The 19,302-nt window shown below is 41.6% G+C and overlaps 1 protein-coding gene across 2 annotated transcripts in view; it reads left to right on the top strand.

Moving 5' to 3' along the window:
* The window catches only part of pik3cb (phosphatidylinositol-4,5-bisphosphate 3-kinase, catalytic subunit beta), a 50,102-nt gene that overhangs the window by 9,048 nt on the left and 21,752 nt on the right, over positions 1-19,302 (top strand). The window contains exons 2-5 of one of the 2 annotated variants that reach the window (XM_072392985.1): positions 2,679-2,702; positions 2,972-3,051; positions 16,205-16,400; positions 18,561-18,789. In XM_072392985.1, the coding sequence (XP_072249086.1) occupies positions 16,242-16,400; positions 18,561-18,789 (388 nt within the window). In that variant the 5' untranslated portion in view covers positions 2,679-2,702; positions 2,972-3,051; positions 16,205-16,241. The remainder of the gene's footprint in view (positions 1-2,678; positions 2,703-2,971; positions 3,052-16,204; positions 16,401-18,560; positions 18,790-19,302) is intronic. The other variant, XM_072392984.1, reaches the window with a different exon arrangement.

Here is a 19,302-nt window from a genome sequence, read left to right as displayed (position 1 = left end):
AAACCATCTGGCGTGTCAGGTGCCAACGTGAAGAGTTAAAGAGAACACTTTGACATTTCATTCCTTATTGTTGGATGGAACAGGTGACTTTTAGTGTGCAACTCCACGCATTTTCGGCTCAGGCCTAAAAACAAATTTAGAAAAATAATCCAAAAACCTAATCCATTGATGTCGCTTGAACAGAGCTGAGAGCGGGTTTGTCCTCCAGCAAAGACCTAATCTTTCAACCACTCCATAGTAGACTCTCTGTCTGTCTTACTTTTGAATGTTCTCCTAAAAATCACTATAACTTACACACACACACTTGCAGAGGATCATGTGACAATGACTTGAATAAAGTCAGAGTTAAACATTGACTGTCTCTGGCCTGAGATGTTATCACTGTTCAACAGCACACTTCCTGGAACCGGTCACCCTATGTGTGGCCCTACTGGAGCTGTGTGTTGGGACTTATTTTCAGGGCTGTTTTCTGGGCAGATCATATGTATTTATCCACTACCCTGTTTTAAACATATCCTCGTGCTTGGACCAAAAATGCACACACTCCCTGCAGTTATTCTTGTGAACCTCTCTGTGTTACACCCTGATAAACAAGATAGGCCATCGTAACTACTGGGGAAAAACAGGAAGTTTACTGGCCTCAATCAGAGTGAGTGCGTTGCGTGTCATCAGCTCGTGTGTTTTTGGCCATAGTACATTTGTTTTCCACATGGTTCAGTTCACATCTTGGTTTCAGCAGTGACAGCTCTCTGAACTGCAGAGAGGTGGTATGGATGGTCAGTGGGCTGCCTTGGGCCCTCTTTTCTGTACAGGGCAATAATACTGTAGGTCGTGTCTTTCACTACCTGTTTGTGCAAAACACAAGATGAATCCATGCCGACTCACAAATTATTCTAAAGTATTCGGTTACTTTAGGACTGTAGCGATACACTAATCTCATGATACGATACGATACACGACATTCAGCCAACGATTCGGTACGATTTTATGATTCTATTCGATACAATTTAATACACACAATTTTCTGAAAGATTTTAAAGGGACAGTGAGATTTGACATGAGTCGTCGCTGATTGGACCAGTGATCCGTCCTTTGAACCAAAAGGACAACACCTCCAGACAAATGGAAACAAACAAAAGTGTCTTCAGCGTACACAGACTCATGTTTATGTTGTGAATATTACATAATTAACCTGCTTGTTTTACTTGCTAAATACCATATACACAAATCCAAATTCTCTAATCACAAACCATCTTTTTAATTTTTGAGAAGGAGCTCAAACAATACATTACAACAATCCTACATTCTATAAAGAGAAAAGCCATCAAAACCACTGAGCGATGCACTTTATATAACATTTTTATGAACTAATTTATTACTGTTTTGTATAATATGACCCCCCTGGCATTGTTTTGTGTTATGTTAATGTTCTGTCTTTTCACTAATTGTAACATCTGACTTTTCAATAATGTTTTCTACTTTATCGGGAAACAAAATATCGATATATATTGCGGTATCAATACAATCGCTCAGCCCTAGTTACTATTGTTTTGTTATAAGCTACAGCTGCATTGTGATTTTCTTTTTCCAAGCATGATGGAGCTCATCACAGCTTGTGTATTTATTTTAAATTCAATTTGCTTTTATAATGTGGCACGAGTCGCAAAAACCTTTGTATCCCTGCTCATAAACTACGGCAGGTGTTCTTTCCTCACTCACTTCTCCTGCGTTGGAGAAGTTGAGGCATCTTTTCAGATCGTCTTGTGTTACTTGTCGGTTGGGGCTTATCGTTCTCGTTAACCCAAAACTTTTCCCCTCAGGTAGTTTACACATGCATGACAGCCTCGCATCACTGTGTGATCAATCCGGCGGTGCAAAATTAGCTGTGAGATGACAGTATCGCTTGTTAGAGTGGTGCGTTCTACCATATTGACTTGTCCTTACACACATAACCTGTTTTCATCTCAGCTGCTACCTCGCTTACCAGCTCAGAGGAGCATCGGGGGAAGATCAACTTGAACCCTCCGAGCCGCTTTTGTAATTTGACATTGGCTTGAAAGTGTATTTGAAAAGGCCTTTAGATTAAGGGCTCACTGGAAGGAGGAGAGAGGAGACACATGACAGCACAGAGTGGACAAATGAGATGAGCTCATTGAGGGGAAGGCACATGAGAGTGAACATAAACATTACATCCCCAGGGAATTCCTGGAAAAGTGCTTTCAAACATTTTTCATAGAAATCATTCCTCATGGAAGATCAAATTATTATTATTTTTATTTATTTTTTACTTGCTATGCAAGTTGTTCATACATTGGCACAATCTTAAAGCATGTTAATTGCTTTGTGCTCTTACATGTAGGAACTATAAATAAACAGTAAATCATGCTGTTTACTCACAATGGCTCCACAGATTTCTCAGATGAGAAAGAGACAATTCTACACACAGCTTGTTTGTTGGTAAAGCACTTTGAGCTTCTGATCAGAAGCCAATATCACAGGATGTTTCATGTGTTTCTTTTCTGTTAGAACAGATAAACATGAGCAAAATGAATTGTTTCTGACCCGTTTTTTTTTTTTTTTACTGATTTTTTTTTTTTAGGTAATCTTTGTAGGCTTTCAGATAAATATTACTGTGAAGGCAGAAGACTGCGTGAATGATTTATTTAATTTTTTCTAAGGCAAAGAGGCAGTGGGAACAGATGGTGAGAAAACAGGCCTGTTACCTTATCTTGTATTTTGAGTCAGCTGGGGCCGTTGGGCTAATCAGGTGTGCATACAGTTCAGTGCATAGTTTCTCACATACTGAACCCATATCACTGTGCACTCTGTAATGGAGTTTTAATCCGTCTTAACACACTTCCAGTTTCTCCACAGTCTCGGACGTTCTTTAACTTTGGATGCCTCTGCTGAGATGCATTTGAATACTCTTTTCCCTTCTCCTAACGCTTTGGTTTGTCCTCTCATTCATCAGATGCAGAGTCTCAGAAGCTATCTGGACTGCCCCACTGAGGAGCAGAGGCCCTGGAAATAAGAAACTTCAGGAAACAGCAGGTAAAACTTCTTTCTGTGTGTGAGCATGCTGTGTCTTGCAACAATCTTGACCTATTTTACTGGTGATGCTGCCATGTAAGCAGTGTGTGTGTTATCGTTTGAGAGTTGGAGCAGAGGAACTGAGCACTGACTGGTGGGGAATGTTGGGAAGTCGGCCAATACGCCTTATTTTCATGTCAAAGATCAGAGTTTCACCATTACATCAACACTCATTGCATCAATTATCATGTACTGTATCCTCCTCATTACTATGCAACTCGCATAGACACCAAAGCGAAACAAATCCTTATTTTCACATCACTAGAACTTGGCCATTTGTGAAATTTGCCAACATTTTTTCTCACAAACCAGATTTTGACCTGTATATAACACGCTGTTTTAACTTTAGAACTGAGTACTGATCCCTCCTTTAGGCACAACTTCTCTTCAGTCAGTTATTGAGCTGACTAAGGACTTTAAAACACAGCACCAGAGAATATCGCGGGTTTAGAGAAGAGTCAGACCTGACTTGGTAAATCCTGTGTATCATATTGGCTCCATATTATCAGCCTGTTCCTCTTAGTTTTTGTAGGCTGAGTTCATGTTCATGCTCATTTGTCAACATTTCACCAGATGTGACAAGTTTATTCCAGTGATAGCTGAGTCACTGCTGGTGCATTCACTGACCAATGGAAAGTAAGAATTTCCAACTGGTGGGAAAAAATTAATAAATAAAGAAATGCCATTTAGAAGTTAGATGTCCTTGTTGGGGAAATGAGCATGAGACTAAGACCGATTTATTTATTTTATTTTTTTTCACAAGTTAGGTGAACGATGAAAGTTCTGGAGATGGTTTGATTTTAATTGCAAAGCACAAATAAGTTTAAACTTTTCTCTTTCTGAGGTAATTCACTGCAAATCTGAGCCGCTCGCTGAGTGAAAGACTCTCAAACCTGGGGGCCACAGTGGCAGGGGTTTTTTGTTTCTTTGTATTTGTCCCTCTTGGGTTGCAAAGTGTTTGCCAGATAAAGCAGGTTGTCGTATTGATCCGTGGGAAACCTACGACGGCACTTTGTAGTCAACTGATGACAAGATTTGAGGAAGTTTATTACTAGACTTGCCAATAATAACAATGATCGTTGCAGCCCTGAGGAGTGCGTGTCTTGGCCTTTGAACTAACAAAAGATGAACATGCTGATGTTTTTTCCTCATCATTTGCATCCTAGCTGTGAGCACTTGCAGAGTAACACATGGTTAACTTTCAGACTTTTGTACATGTGGCAGTGCAAGAGTGTTGAGTATCATTGGCATCTATCAGCATAATAACCACATTCTGTGCAGGTGGCCAGAAACCACCAATAATCAGGACAGATGCCTCCCACCTGTGCTCTGTTTTTCTCCCCATTCACACCCACTCAGATGTGGAAAAATAGCTCGATCCAATTACTCATGCTATGTTCTGTCTCTGCTGATCTTCCCTCCAGCACTGACATTACTGCCACAGAGCAACAGGAATTAAACTTTTCCTAAGAAGCCAAATGAGGGTCTTTGTTTTCATTTGTTCTGTTTTGTTTGTTTTTATTTGCATTTTTGTTTTTAAGTTTTCCTTCTCCACAGAAATGACCTTGGCTGGTGTTTCTGTCTAAGTTAATATCAAGCAGTCTGTCATAACCCTTTCGCTAACACAATCCAAGGAAGCCCTGCCCATGGGCTAATTCTCAGAAGCATGTTTGCTTTGCATTATCTTCATGTCACTGACCTCACTAGCAGAGGTGTTATTGAATATATTTAGCTTAGTCTATGTTTTCAGCCGGACAATGGATGGTGAAGTTAACTAATTATAGCTGGAGGGTAAAGAAGGCATTTTCCTGTACATGAGTGCTGTGTTCATTCTTTTTTTTTCCTCTATTCTGGTTCTTTTGGGTAATGTTAGTTTGTGTTCTGAATTCATAGTTGAATAGAAAGCGGCAGAGCAGTGTGAGTTGTGTCAAACAGCCCAGACAGATGGGCGGACGTAAAAATGGAGGAGGCGGACATCGGCGTGTCATTTACCGCAACTAAATGTTCCCAGCAACTCGGTCACCTCCACAGCGAAGTGATGCCTGAAGCCAAGAAACGTCTCCCATTTCCAGGCTTGTGTGTGTGTCTTTCAGTGCCAATGTGGGGTCCTTTGTTTAGGGAGGAGATAAATGGTAGCTTGGCAAGATGCTGGGATACCAGTGCTAAAAAATCAGCAGTGTGTGTGGGAGCCATCTCCACTGCATTCACAGCTGCTCAGTGTTATTTTTGTCAGTTTCGGTTCAGTCATTCCACTGTTCCATGATTTGATCAGAAGCTACGGTCCTGTGGAGGTTCTGTGTTACCGGCTGGAGTTTGTCGATGAATCCGTTTTCAAAACTTCCATTTTTGAAGAATCGTTTTGCAGTCAGTTGTTTCTGGCAGTAACCTGAAATAATCCCACACCGTGTTGTTCTTTTGATGAATGTTTTGCTCATCTCTCTGACCAGTCTATTGTAGTTCGAAGTGGTAACACTGCTGCACTCTTCAACACATTGTCATTGTTGTTGAAACAATGCCAAAATTTACAATCTTGCATCTCACCTTTTCATAAGGTGAGCTGATGCAATCGACCTTCTATGTAGACGAGAGACCTTGAGACAAGAATCCCATGTAAAGGAAAAGTAACCCTCATATGGAAATGTCTGCTGGAAACATAGTTGTTGTAGTTTTAGAAATGCCTTAACACAATATTACCATAACACGGTTAAAAATGGTGGCATTTAATGCAGTTGCATGTGGATTCCGTTCAGGGAGAAATCACTCATTACCTTCTTAAATGAGTCAGGTAACTTATCATCAGAGTGCATTCAGCCAGCAATACCACATGCCATTGAGGCAGGCATCAGTCACCAACTGCATTATTCACGATGTCATGTGACGAGCTGGGCTCGGCACCGTTTGGTGAAAAGCAACAACGTGTCAACCTCCAGCAAACTGACAGCTGTGTTCCGGTTACTTTGATTGTTGGGCTCATTTTAGTCGTAGAGTTTTATCTCTGAACCTGAGCTACTAACAGCTTTGATCAACTGCAGTGATGCTCAGAGTGACGGTGTCGGAACGATGCTTCATTTTCTCTCCACGTGTGAGACACTGAGCACAGTGAACAATATTTAGATTACTGTCGTTTTGCAAAATACGACCATCCAGATGCTTCATGGCTGATAATGAGCTATCTGATCTCATCACCTGTGTTGGCTTACCTCTGTTGTTGTTGTTGTTGTTTTTACCTCCATATTTCTATTGAACATCTTTGCATTAAGAAATCTTTCATTTACAAAAACATTCAACAGATCATGATGGTAAAGTGTACATAAATCAGTGTCACAACATAGAAAAGATCAAATATACATGTTGACAGGCTGTGCAACCTGGACTCATTGAACAGCGTTCTTGTCTCCCCTCCCTTCACCTGATGTCGGCGGCTGAAAGAGGGGAACACGTTGTGGACCGTGCTGAGGCTAAAAGCTAATCTTCTTGGTTGCTTGCCAAGTGCTGCACTCATTCAACTCGACTGACAAGATTTGAAAAATAGACTGTATAAAGCAAAAAAACGTTATGGGATGAACTTGGTCCTCATGTGTTGAGTTGAAGACACGCTGTGGAGGCATCTTGAAGTACAATATGAGTGCGTGTGGGCTGTTGCTAGCCAACGTGAGTACGGGTGGATCTGCCAGACCATGTCATCTGCTGACGGTGAACCTGTTATGGTGACAATGCAGTTAAGTTAAGCATCTGAAAGATGGATGTAAAATGATCGCATCCCTTTGCAAACAGCAGAAATTGATGCCTGTTTACTAAGCAGAACCATATGAGAGTCCTGCAGCAGTCTGCCCCATCAGGCTCATGAGCAGCCCCTGTTGTCACCGGCTTCTCAGCAGTTGTTTATGGCTATTTTTTTTAAACTATTTTAGATTCTGATATGACTGTTATATATCTGCTTTGTTTTTTTTCAGCAGCACATTTTGGCGTTTTATGACATCTATTTGGATCAGCTAACAATTTGCACAAGTCTATATGAAAACTCTTACCTTTGAATCGGCGCTCTACCATCGATCTATGTCATTATCTAGTCGACAAGAATTTGCAAAGGATAACAACTTGGATTTTTTTCATAGAAGTTCATTCCAGTCTTGTATCTGCCAACCATGGCTTTAACCCCTTGGATTTCGGGTAATGTAATGTTTGTCAGCCAGAAACCTGACTCTAATTGCACTATCTCTGCAGGTCAGTACATAGACATCTGCGACATAACTGTTATTTCTTCACAGTTTGTTGATCGTTATGGTTTTATGTAAGATATTGATGAATCTTACTGTTGCACATTTAAAGCTTGATCGTCCACCAATCAGACAAAGAAGAATAAGAGTTAACAATTGAAAATTACATAATTGAAAGTTTGATTTGATTTGGGTTTGATCACATGAAACCAGCTGTATGAGCCAACATCTGGGCTTTGCAGAAGTGACAGAAGCCAGAACAGTTGATTTAGCTACTGTAAGTAGATGTGGTTTTAAACATGTTAACCCTTTCGTCTTTAAATTATTAAACATCAATTTAGTCAATCAATTTTTCTCTTTCCGTTTCCTCGGATATGCTTTTCTCTTGGCCGGTGGAAGAAATGATGCTGGTTCCGGTTTGATTTAATGGGTTTTATTTGTACTGTAATCTGTTTCTGTAAGAGTTATTTAGTGTCACTAAAAGCTTTGACGCCCGTAAATCAGTATTTTCACGACCATCACAAATGTAAATTTGTAAGTAAAGCAAAAAGTTGCTAAATTGAATGTGCACGTTGTCGGTCAAAGTTATAAAAGAAGAAGATTGAGATCTGTTTGGTCAGAACCTGGATGCTCTCTCTGTTTAGCCCACAGCGTGTATGTAGCTGCTTGTTGACGATAGAAGGGGATTAATACTGTAGATTTAGTATTGTTCATATGTAATGAAGTGATAATTAGCATGTGCTCAGCCCCATGCTTCTTACGCTAACTTGCCATGTGACGACTTGTGGTAACTTTGTCTTTAGTGAAAAATTTATCAACTCTAAGAGGGGAAAATGGGTGTTCACAAGATGGTCACTTTCCTGTGAAGGCTGCTCATTGTTTCTCCTTAGTTATAGCTTCCAAGGAAAGCACTCTGTTGTTTTTTTGTGAAATAAAAAAGCTATTTTGTCCATTTGAACTAAGACTAATCCTTATGTCACCCTCACAGAGCAGCTGTTTGTACACGGTCACATCAAAACAGGAGGAACTATTGCAACCTCTTCCAGTCAGCATGCGTATCATTCCGTGATCTTTGGATTCTGAGGCAAAGGAAGGCGGAGCTTGGACCTCAGGACTCCAGTTATTCAAATAATTCTTTTTTAGAAAGAGGAACAAGGAAATTTTACATTCCATGCTATTCAAAATAGATCTTTCGTTCTAGTTTTTGTGGCATCAAGTGTATTCATGGGAATGTAGGATTTATTTTATCGAGTCTTGTCTTTTCCACTCATTTGTCAAGAGACAAGGAAAATAGGTTATTTTATATCTCTGCATGGATATGCCTACATTTGATTTCCTCATTTCCTGTTTCACAGAATCAGACTGGCGTGGCAGACTTTGCACATACGATCTTTATGCCTGTAAGGCTTCAGTGTTCCTGTAGTGAGCCTATATTTGCTGTAGTATTGAGAATCCATTTATTTTACTTACTAACATAGCAGCTCATTTATATCCAGTTTGCTTAGATATTGAACCTGATGCTGGTGTGAGTTTGTGAAGGTCACAGAAGGTGTGAGTAAGTTGCCTAAAGCTACAGATGAAAAAAACAAAACATGAACAACACCATGTGACTGCACTCCTCCCTCCCAGCCTCTGTGTGTTTTTGTGTGTGTGTCTGTTGGTCTGTGAGGCCAAGCTGGCAGGGCAAGGGCAACACAAGGGCAGTGTTTGTGCAGGGCATGGGACTGTCCTTGGTGGCACACACATACAAACATGCTTGCACAGTTGCCAAAAACAGAGGGTTATTGTGAGCACTCAGCTCAGTTGGATCCACCCACTACAGTCACACTTTGTATCACATTTAGAATTCCCATCTTCTTCTAATCTTTCACATCCATCGCAGATTGCAGTCTTGTTTTGATCCTCCTCATCGCTCCCAGCTCACTCTGTTTAATATTTCCTTGCATGTCTTGAAGATCTTGCATAATTTCCATCTTTTTCTCCAACCGTTTACCACGACAGCCTCCTCCTGTCCTCATGAATCATCCCCTCCTATCCGCTCTTTTTGCTCTCGTTCCCGAAGGAGGTGTGACAAGTCTCGACAGTTAAGTCACGGAGAGATCTGCGTTGACGCTGCTCGTATTTACATCTGTGTGTTGCCTGTGTGCTTCTTCTCGCTTGTCTTGTGTGTGTGAAGTGAATCGGCCTTTATGGAACATCACAGATGCACATCTGCTTTCGTCTCCCTCCACACTAACTGTGACAGAAGCTAAATCGATGAGCTGGCAGTTCCTTTTTTCGTTATTACAGCTATCTACATAGCATTTTGTGTACTCTTTTCTTTGGAATGAAGCTGGAGAATTGTAAGATCATGAAGAGGAGGATCCGTCTAACCTTGCTTTAAGGCAGTTCCTTAAGGGATTAAGAGTTATTTGTCTGCTTCTGTCAGAAGCTGAGAGTATTTCTTCATTGAAAGAGGAGCTTTCAATGAAGTTTAAGCTGATCGATTTGATCAAGACCTCAGGAAAATAGGTTGTGGTATGCTTTTTTTTTTTCAAAATACCTCGAACAGAAGTTACAGGGCACCCTTTTTATAACATGTTTTTACACATCTATTCATAGTAGCGTGTTTCAGGGGGTGGTGTCAACCCCTCCACTCCACGCCTTTCTTCCACATTTCTATATTAAGATAGGTCGTGAAGTTTTGCGTGACCATGCCAACGAAGGCAGTCACACACCGAACTGAAAAATACTGTCCATAAGTCCGCACTCAGCTGGCCCGGATCAGGAAAACACCACACTGCAGATGGAAACCCTGGAATAACATAACTGCCAGCTGGAGGTTAATGGATGAGTCAAAATCATGAGTGAAGTGTATAATTGTGGAGGAGTGTCTTTAACTTCTGTAGCTTCATTTGTGTCTTTGTTGAACAAAAGATTAATGGTTTGTAAGCTAAGGTTGTCTTCTTTCGGCTCTACATTTCAAACCCCTTTGTTCGCTGTAAATAAAAGTGTCATTGATTGATGTCATTTCTTTATGAAAGTCTATCAAACTGAAAGCACCTCTTGAAACACAGATGATATTTATGAACATTTATGCCTTTTTGCTACCCTGTATGCTGTGCGGGCTGCCCCTGCTCCAACCTTCCTCCACTTAGTCGATGGCCTGGTCTTCCTGATGAATCAGAAGCCAAGGCCCAGCTATGAGGCCCCTTGCTGTCATTCAGACTTGGTACAGTCACTATGTAGACTTGCTTGGTCACACTCTTTCTGGCAGAGTGGCTCCTCATGATGCTACAGATAATGGTACTTTGATGGGGTTGTCCACAGTTGTCACATAAGATTTTCAGACGAGGATGTTAAAGAAGATGAGGCCTTCCTTAGATGTGACGTTTCATTTTCCTGCCTGTGCTGGAACAGTGCTGCCGTGGCGCAGAGAGGATTACTGTCACAGTGGATTAATAGTGGTCCATGAATTGTCTCTTTGATACGAGTGAATCGAAACCATCGTCACCGTAATGCATTCTGAGTTTTTGTGTTGCTCAGCACAAAATGCCTGACGTCATAATAATCCATCACACAGGTAAAGGATGGCTAATCGGGTTTTTCTTTTGCCAGTTAAAAAATGTGCTCATCCCTCCTCAGGTTTTGTGGTGAAAGTGGATCTCCTGCCTTTTGAATGGCTCTCTTATTTTCTCTTCAATTACAGTATTGTTTAGTCTTATTACACAGTCTAAGCTGATATTCTGCTATGCTGAAGGCTACACCATGTCATAGAGACAATGACTTTGTTGGGACCCATAGACCATACATGTGTAATGAACAACTTTCAGTTAATGAAACCAGGCGCACGTTAAACTCATGATGAGAGCGGCTTCTCTGCTGCTTTTCCATCAGCTGTCACAGCTACCAGTGCCCCCTGATTCAATCTAGTCAGTTTACATTAACGCAGTTCAAATGACTAATGAATGGCTCCTTATCAGGCCACTGCAGAGCTTAATGACGAGCTGATCATTTGAATCAGGTGTGGTGGAGGAGGGAAACATCGAAAGCATGCAGGGCAGTGGGTCATGAGGACCGGAATTGAGAAACACTGCATTAACGTATGCTGATCTGTAACTTTGGGAGGATCGACAGTTTGACCGTTTCTCAGAAACCTAAACATAAGTCTGAGAGGTCGTGAGACGCATAACAGCAAATATTATTTACCTTACACTGTTAATTTTTTACAAAAATTTCTGTTTCTGAGAAACAACAGCCAACTCTCTGATTCGTCAGCTTTTTATGAATGACCAGTCAGACTTTTTCTCCAGTGACTGTTTGTCACTCACTTCCTGTCTAGTGTCATTGCTTCCTGTGGGTGTATGCCACTGTGTCAGTGGAGGTGGTTAGGTTGCTGCCCGGATGTGGTTTATTTGCTCGAGCCTTACAAACACAAATAAACAAATATCCACCCATGCGGGTGGTTGTGTACATCCACTTCAGGTTTCTTCCCAGATGCAAGATGTATATTATTTAAAACCAGTTGGATTTTTTTTATATTCTTCTTTGTTTCCAAGTACTTCCACATTTTTATTTCTGACCATGATGCATCATTTCTCAGTGCTGCTGCTGATGACTTGATGGTATTATATTACCAGATGAAACCGATCCTTGTCAAGGAAATGAGGCACTGTAGCAATAAATAGATGAAGGATGCAGCAAAGTACAGTCAAGGAATGAAATTATGTCATTTTTTGGGAATGAAGCCTGTGGCAGAAAGCAAAACAAAGATTTTACATTCATTGCACGGACACTAATTCCTGACACAATCACTTTACCAAAGTAAAATGATTTCCAAAGCTCATAACCCACGCACACTTCAGACGCAGTTCACTGACACACCCCCCACCTGTCTGCTTTCCAACACACCGGCATGACAAATTCATACTAGCAGAGTTTTTATTAGCTAGCGAAGCAAATCGGATGTGACGAGCTGCAAAAAAGACGGGTAAATCAGACACTTTCCCATTGACTGGTTTGGAGTGAATAAACTAGGCTGCATAGTGTCACCAGAAGGCTTCTGTATAGGTTACAACACCTGTGGTTGTAATTCAGTGGAGGAGTAACCAGAAACAAACCTTGAGTAGGAAAAAGACGACAACAACAGCTGTGGTGGACAGCAACAAGAGAAAAAAGGAGGGGGCTATTTTTTAGGAAATCCGCTTATCTCTGGGAGTATCTTGGATACCATTACAAAGCCCGTCAGTCATGTAAGTTGGTTTTTCAGCTCTGATCGCAAAACGACGGTCGCATTTTAATCTTTGCAGGGGTTGGCACAACATGCAAAGTTATTTCCATCCTCTGTCATGCAAGTCAAGGCATGTTACTTTTAACATTTCCATTCATCTTTTCTGATTCACATCTTTGAAATGTGAATCAGAAGAAAATGAAAAGCCAGTGACTGTTGAGTAGTTGGATTCTCATGGGTCCCGTTTCTCTTTGTCCATTACCCGACACATTCATCTCCAAGCTTTTTAGTTAGCATCAAAGGCATTCCTTTCAATGAAATACAGTACTCATCTTTTTTTTGTGTGTGTGTGTGAATTGTGTCTATGAAACCTCGTGCAGTTCGTCATTGTCATATTACGGCTTTAGAAGCAGTGACTTCCCTCTCGGTGCTGTTGTGTTTGGTGGGAGAAAGTGAAACACAATTAGAGGCGAGGGTGCTAAGATTTAAAATCGCGGGCAACAGCTGTGGATGTAAATGTCATTTTAAGACCTGATAAACGTGGGTGCAGATCAGTTTCATCTTTCGTTATTTTATTTATTTTCTATGTTTACATTTCTTATTTACAGAAATTGAAGTATGGAAGAAAAAAAAATGCATTGGAAATATTGTTCGAGTTTAAAATCATGCTCTAAAATTCTTTTAGATAGTCCAAAAAGCAAATATTATCTCTGATACTACAGCTAAAAGGATTTTTTTATCACATTTTTTGGGAAAATCGACTCTCAAATATACAACCCAACCTGCATCTGCACACAAAAAGCACTGCTTCCACAGAAAGGGAAACGCTGACTCAGGCAGTTCATGTATATCTCCATAGTGACTTACAGGAGGACGGTGGTCGTCGTGGAGGGGGGAGGGGGGAGGGGGGGGAGGGGTGAAGAGGTCTTGGATCCTCCCTGTGAACTTTATTTTTAGCACAGGGTTGAAGAAAATGTGTCACAGGACCCTTAATCACCAAGCATAACCTTTTACGCACGCACACACGCCATTTGTTTAAGCCCTTTCTTTTTTCAATAACTCACACCCGGAGACGCGTGGAGACACTCACTCCATTGTGGGGAGCCTCACAGGCCTCTTACTGTCAGACAGAGAAAGAGAGTGCTGAGTAACACCAGTGTTACTGTTAAATGCATCTGGCATGAAAGCCATCCCAACGTGTCTCTGGTTCAGAGGAAGCAGAGATTCACCCTCTGGTGCGCATGACGGAGGTTATGTGACTGGGTTTTGTTTACCTTTTTCCATTGACTTTTTTGTCCTTTTCTTTTTACTTTAATGCCAAACCAGTCTGTCTTTGTTTCACTTCTCTCTGATCTCCCTGATTATTTTATTTTTTATTTATTTTTTTGGTCACACACCTTTACCAGAGCGACGGTGAATATTGGATCAGAGGACGTGGCGGTTCAAAGACGAGGCTGGTCTTCTTCGGTCCTCGACAGTTATGTTATTAATATATTACAGACCAGAAATATCAGTTGTGCTTTGAATCAGAGTTCAGTTTGTGCGTGGGACCTAATATCAAAATCCCCGCTTTGCACTGAAAACAGATGTAGGTGGGATCATATGTCAGCACCTTCAAACACAGGCAGTCTTCAGAATATGCCTGGGGAGCTTGCATAGTGATACATTGTTTACCTCAGCCAGTGTTTGCTAACTGGACTTATTTTTTTCAGGCTCGCCTGTCTGTTGCCACATAAAACACTCTTTTCTTCCTGATCTTGCAAAAAGCCACTTGTTCTCCTCTGTTCCGCCCGCTGAAACCTGACCTGGCTGCAGACATCTGGCTGTCTGCCACCACATCCTGAAACCCTGTTCACCTGTGCGGCACAGTGTGTGTGCTTTGGTAAGCACACATATTAGCAAGATGGAGGCAGAGGGAGAGAGGAGCTGAGTGTGTTGACATCACAGGAGCATGATACACTATTCAAGCTGTCTACTGTGAAAACGTCACTCTTGAAACCTATTATTATTGAGAGCAGTCAGTATGGACAGACATGCTTGCACTTGTACTTGCTCATCGCTCCCTGATAACACAGTGCTGTCAGTGTTGCAGACAGACATGGTGTCAAGTTACCTTTCATGTTGGTAACTGTGCACCTTTATGACATAACAAGTTGGCCCATGGCTCTTGGTTTGAATGGTCCCTTGTGTGGTTGTGTATTTTCTCATTGCAACCTTATAGTGTCTGTCTGAGGTGTGTGTGTGTGTTTTGCCTTGCGTATTCAGATGCAGTTGTTATTTTCATATTTATCAGATCAGATCTCTGTCGCTCCTTATCACACGCATAAAACATAAAAAGTCATTTTGGAGTTGCTCTGACAGCAGTCTGCTGTCGTGGTTGAACAACATACGGACACTCTCACTGGGTTGTTTCCATTTGCCTCATTGATAATGTTAAGTGGCTGAGATTGTGGTTCCAAATGCACCACAGATATTGCACCATTCCGCAGCTCATATGCCGGTTGCTTCAGCACTTAACTTGGAAAGGGAAAAGACCATTAGAAGCAATGAGGGCTGTCATTTTTAATGCGCAGATTGAGCCTTAATGGAGATGGACCTGGGGCCTAGTGGAAGAGTTAATGTGCAAGGCCATTTGAGCACTAGGTCATGGGAAAAATGCAGGTGGAAGTGGTGTGACAGCACAGCAGTGGTTGAGCCACGGACCCAAATGGAAACAAGGCTGTGGGTTGTTTCACACCTGCAGTCCGAAAGCCCCTGACTGCATTTTAGCTACATTCTGGGCAGTTAACATGCTCTTGGTGCATGTTGACGTGCACGGGTGGGCATTCGTGTCCCTTAGTTGCATGTTTTCACTGTTTAGTTCTGAGGCTTATGGATTTTGTCTTGACTGACACAAACTGGCATGTGTTTTTGAAGATTTGTTGAGGAACCATGGCAGGACACCCTCCTGCTTTGCTATCGATCATTTTCTTGACACCAGTGTGTGTTTGTCATGTCAATATGTATTTGATGCTATCCTTTATACGCGTAGTGCCTGTCTAATAAGTGGGAGTGGTTTCATCGTATGTGTGTTCTGTTCCAGGGTGACCATATTGTCAGATGAGGGGAAGGCAGGCTGGACTTTTTGTTCTGTTTGCTTAGTGGGCATTCCTTTGAGCACTGGCCCTCGTCCAAATGAAATCCAGCAGCCTCCAATGGACAGGGCTGCTCTCACAGTGAACAGAGTGACACTGAAATGTTGGTGCCTGTCAACTTCTTGTTAATGAATGTAAGAGGGTGAAAACATCAGCCCGGTGATGACACGTGACTGAGAAGCTGGTTAATGAGTCATTGTTCAATTTCATAATGCTGGCTTGATTTAACAGCCACTGAAGCGGTCTTTTTCTGTTCTGTGATACATTTTGACCTTCTTGACTTGTTATGTTCTTGGTTCATAGCTGGGATGAAGGCCACAAATGAGTTCAGGCATGACTGCTTTGAAGTGCTTCGCTAAGCTATATTTTTCAGCCCAGTAATTAAGCATTTAAAGTACCTTGTTCAGATCCAACCACTTCAGTCATCAGGATGACATATCGAGAACAAATATATACGCAAAGAGATGTCTTTCATTAAATGTTTACTGTTTCCAACATACTCATCAAAACCGTGAAATTCTAAGTACATTTTTTGTTCTCTTTTGTCCCTCCAGGTCCTTATGGTTGAAGTGGTTTTAGGTGTCCCTTGCCATGCCTCCTGCCATGACAGACCTCCTGGACATATGGGCGGCCCACTCGCCCGTGGCCGGGCATGCTCCGGACCAGGTCACTGTGGACTTTTTGCTGCCCACTGGTATCTACATCCAGATGGACGTTCCATATGAGGCCACGATTCAACACATCAAACTGGTGAGTCTACTGGGCTGGTGACGGCATGGATTAGACCAAAAGTTTGGATTTCTAAGAATTTGTTTCGTCAAAGCTGAATATCAAAGCTGTGCTGCTGTGACTCACCAAATAATTGATGATTCCTACAAACATCTGCTTTAAAGTTTCTTAGAAAAGTTGAATGAAGTTAATTGTTCTGCTTGGTTTGTTATCCTTACATGCCTGAAGGCTTTCTGTCTCGATAAAGAAAACACACACAGTCAAAATCCGACAGCTGCTCAGTAAGTCAGACATGATCCAATGTGTGTTTTCAGAGGTGACTGCTGCGGTTGGTTTGACGGGACATTTTTTTGTTTTTTTCTTTGTTTGTACTACCTGTCAGCATTCCACTCGCTCATGACGTCATACTTGCTTTTTAAAGATCCCCTTCTCTCAAAATAGTGTTTTCCTTGTGTTTGTCACCCCGACTGTACTGAGTAGTTTCTGTGAAACTTTTGTAAACCAACTCGTTTTCCTCTTTTAATGGAGAAATAGTCTGTGAACTTGTCTAAAATCTGAGATTCAAAGTGGACGTCTTTGTGTTGGATTGAAAGTAAGTGTTAAGATTAGAAAGGTTGTCCAGTGCAGCTGTTTGAGCTTTTCATCTGTGCTTCATTGCTATTTATGCTTTGCTGCTTTGTCCCTTGTTATGAAATCAATTTTTATTGTGCCCCTCTTCACTCGAGACAGCTCAAGCTAACTTTCAAACATTCAGCGTCTGATCAACGCGTGTCGTCATACCTGGAGCCTGTGTGTTTTTGGCTGAGATCAAAGCAGATGGAGACCATCTTGAATAACACAGCTCTAACCCAGGCATGAGTGGAGGGAGGAAAAAAGATGCTCTTCCCAATGGTTAAATGGGTTTTGTTTGGAATTTTTTCCAAACTAGATCAATTCTGAATTCTAGTTTGTTGAGCCATAGTTTTGCTGTCAGTGTGTAATGGCGTGCTGAACAGACATTTAAAATGAGTGATGTCAGCCTTTGGCACTTAAATGTGATTGTCTACGATCATAACAAACTTGCATGCGCTCCTCTTTGTGTGCATCATATCTGCCTGTCATTTTCTGAAAAACACTTTTGGCTTAATCACCCCTCTAGCATTACCAGATATACAGATTTAGTTTACAGTAGTCTCATATTCACTGATGTTCGCTCTCAGCAACAATGTTTCCCTGCAGTTTTCTCTTGTCGATTGGTCTACAAGGTTGTGTGTGCACAAAAGATGTCTATTGATAACGACGGGTGACGGGTCTTTCTCTAAATTTGATGCTAAGGAGGCAAAAACCAAAGAGACCGAGTGGATACTTTTCTTCTAGATTTAAAAAGCTTGTTTAGAAGAAGGCGGTGCAGGGTTTTGGTTTAGCAGAGGGATGAAATACTCCCTGGATCACAGATAAAGTGATCAAAGTCTGTATGCCCGCAAAGATGAGAAGGTATATGCGAGCCTGTGTTTCAGTCAGTCATAACCCTGCATTCATTCATTCAAACTGAACGTTTCCTCTCCTTGTGCTGGATGATTGACATGTTGAAGACTAAGGAAACTTTTAAACAAATGATGGCATGAAAATGTTTTCAGTCATTCATCTCAGGTTTATAAGATTAGATTAATGAATTCTCTACGTCTTTCGCATATACTTTTATAAAGAAATGAAAAATTGCAGCTCTTCCTGGAGAAGAAACTGTTGTTTGTGTACATCATAACGACTCATGTGTCGTGTTTCAGGATTAAACTTATGACAAAGACGCACACTGTTTGACACCTAACCCTGTGATCATGTTGTGGGGTAGAGGGACATGAATCATGCCAGCATCGGCTGTTAAATATAGTATTACTGGACTGGTTTTCTCACCTAGAAGCTGTGTAACCTCTCTGTGGCTTTTTGTTCCGGATCATAAAACATATGTGCTGTTCTTATCATTTAAAGGGATCGAGAAGGATTCCAAGGATTTGCTCTGTTTATTAATTCCTTCAGAAATATTGTGACGGTCGTGCTTTTTAAAACTAATTATTCCTATATGTACAAGATCATCAACTCAAAAACAAAGATGCGGTTTAGTCCATTTGCACATATTGTAAGTAGACTTTAATGAAGGAAGTAAAACCATCTCTGTGGTTTCTCATTTCTTCTGGTTCTTTCCAGCTCTTATGGAAGCAGGCGCAGACCTTCCCGCTGTTTCCCTCCCTTGGCGAAATGGAGAGCCACATGTTCGAGTGCGTCAACCAGGCAGCTGTGCACGAAGAACTCGAGGATGAAACCCGCCGCTTGTGTGACGTTCGCCCCTTTCTGCCAGTTCTTAAGCTGGTAACGCGCAACTGCGGAAGGGCAGAGCGCTTGCTGGACTCCAAAATTGGTGTACTCATTGGCAAAGGTGAGACTGCATCACATTTAAGACTCGCCTCAATTTCAAGTATAATTCATTATCTCTCAATTCTTGAGTGATTCACTTATTGCCCCTTTTTGACATTCCTAATAACGGAAAGCACTTATGAGATGGTTAGTAGGACAGTGGATCCTTCCCAACACTCTGCAAGCCTTTTACAGTATGTTAAGCAACTCTCCTCCTCAGCACATTCACCCCAGCTATCAGACCTAAGGCTCTTGCAGCTGGTTCCTATCAGTGGCCCAGGTGGCTGATGGAGAGCCGTGATCGTTATAATGATGGTTGACAGGATGAGTTTCTGCCATATCTTTCACCACAAGCCAATTTGTATAATTTCTGCTGAAGATTAGGCATTTTAGAGGAGCAGGAGGTGATTAATCACTGCTGTATAAAAGCTCCGAGGGTGAAAGTCAAATTAGCCCACAGATAGGGAAAGGAAGGGGTTCCGAGTCTAAGTGAAGGAGACTTGGACAATAATGATGCTCTCCTTACGACTCCACT

This window comes from Leuresthes tenuis, unplaced genomic scaffold (assembly GCF_036924035.1).
Source record: "Leuresthes tenuis unplaced genomic scaffold, fLeuTen1.0.hap1 SCAF_9, whole genome shotgun sequence".
Taxonomy (NCBI): domain Eukaryota; kingdom Metazoa; phylum Chordata; class Actinopteri; order Atheriniformes; family Atherinopsidae; genus Leuresthes; species Leuresthes tenuis.
This window is presented reverse-complemented; position numbering and strand designations above follow the sequence as displayed.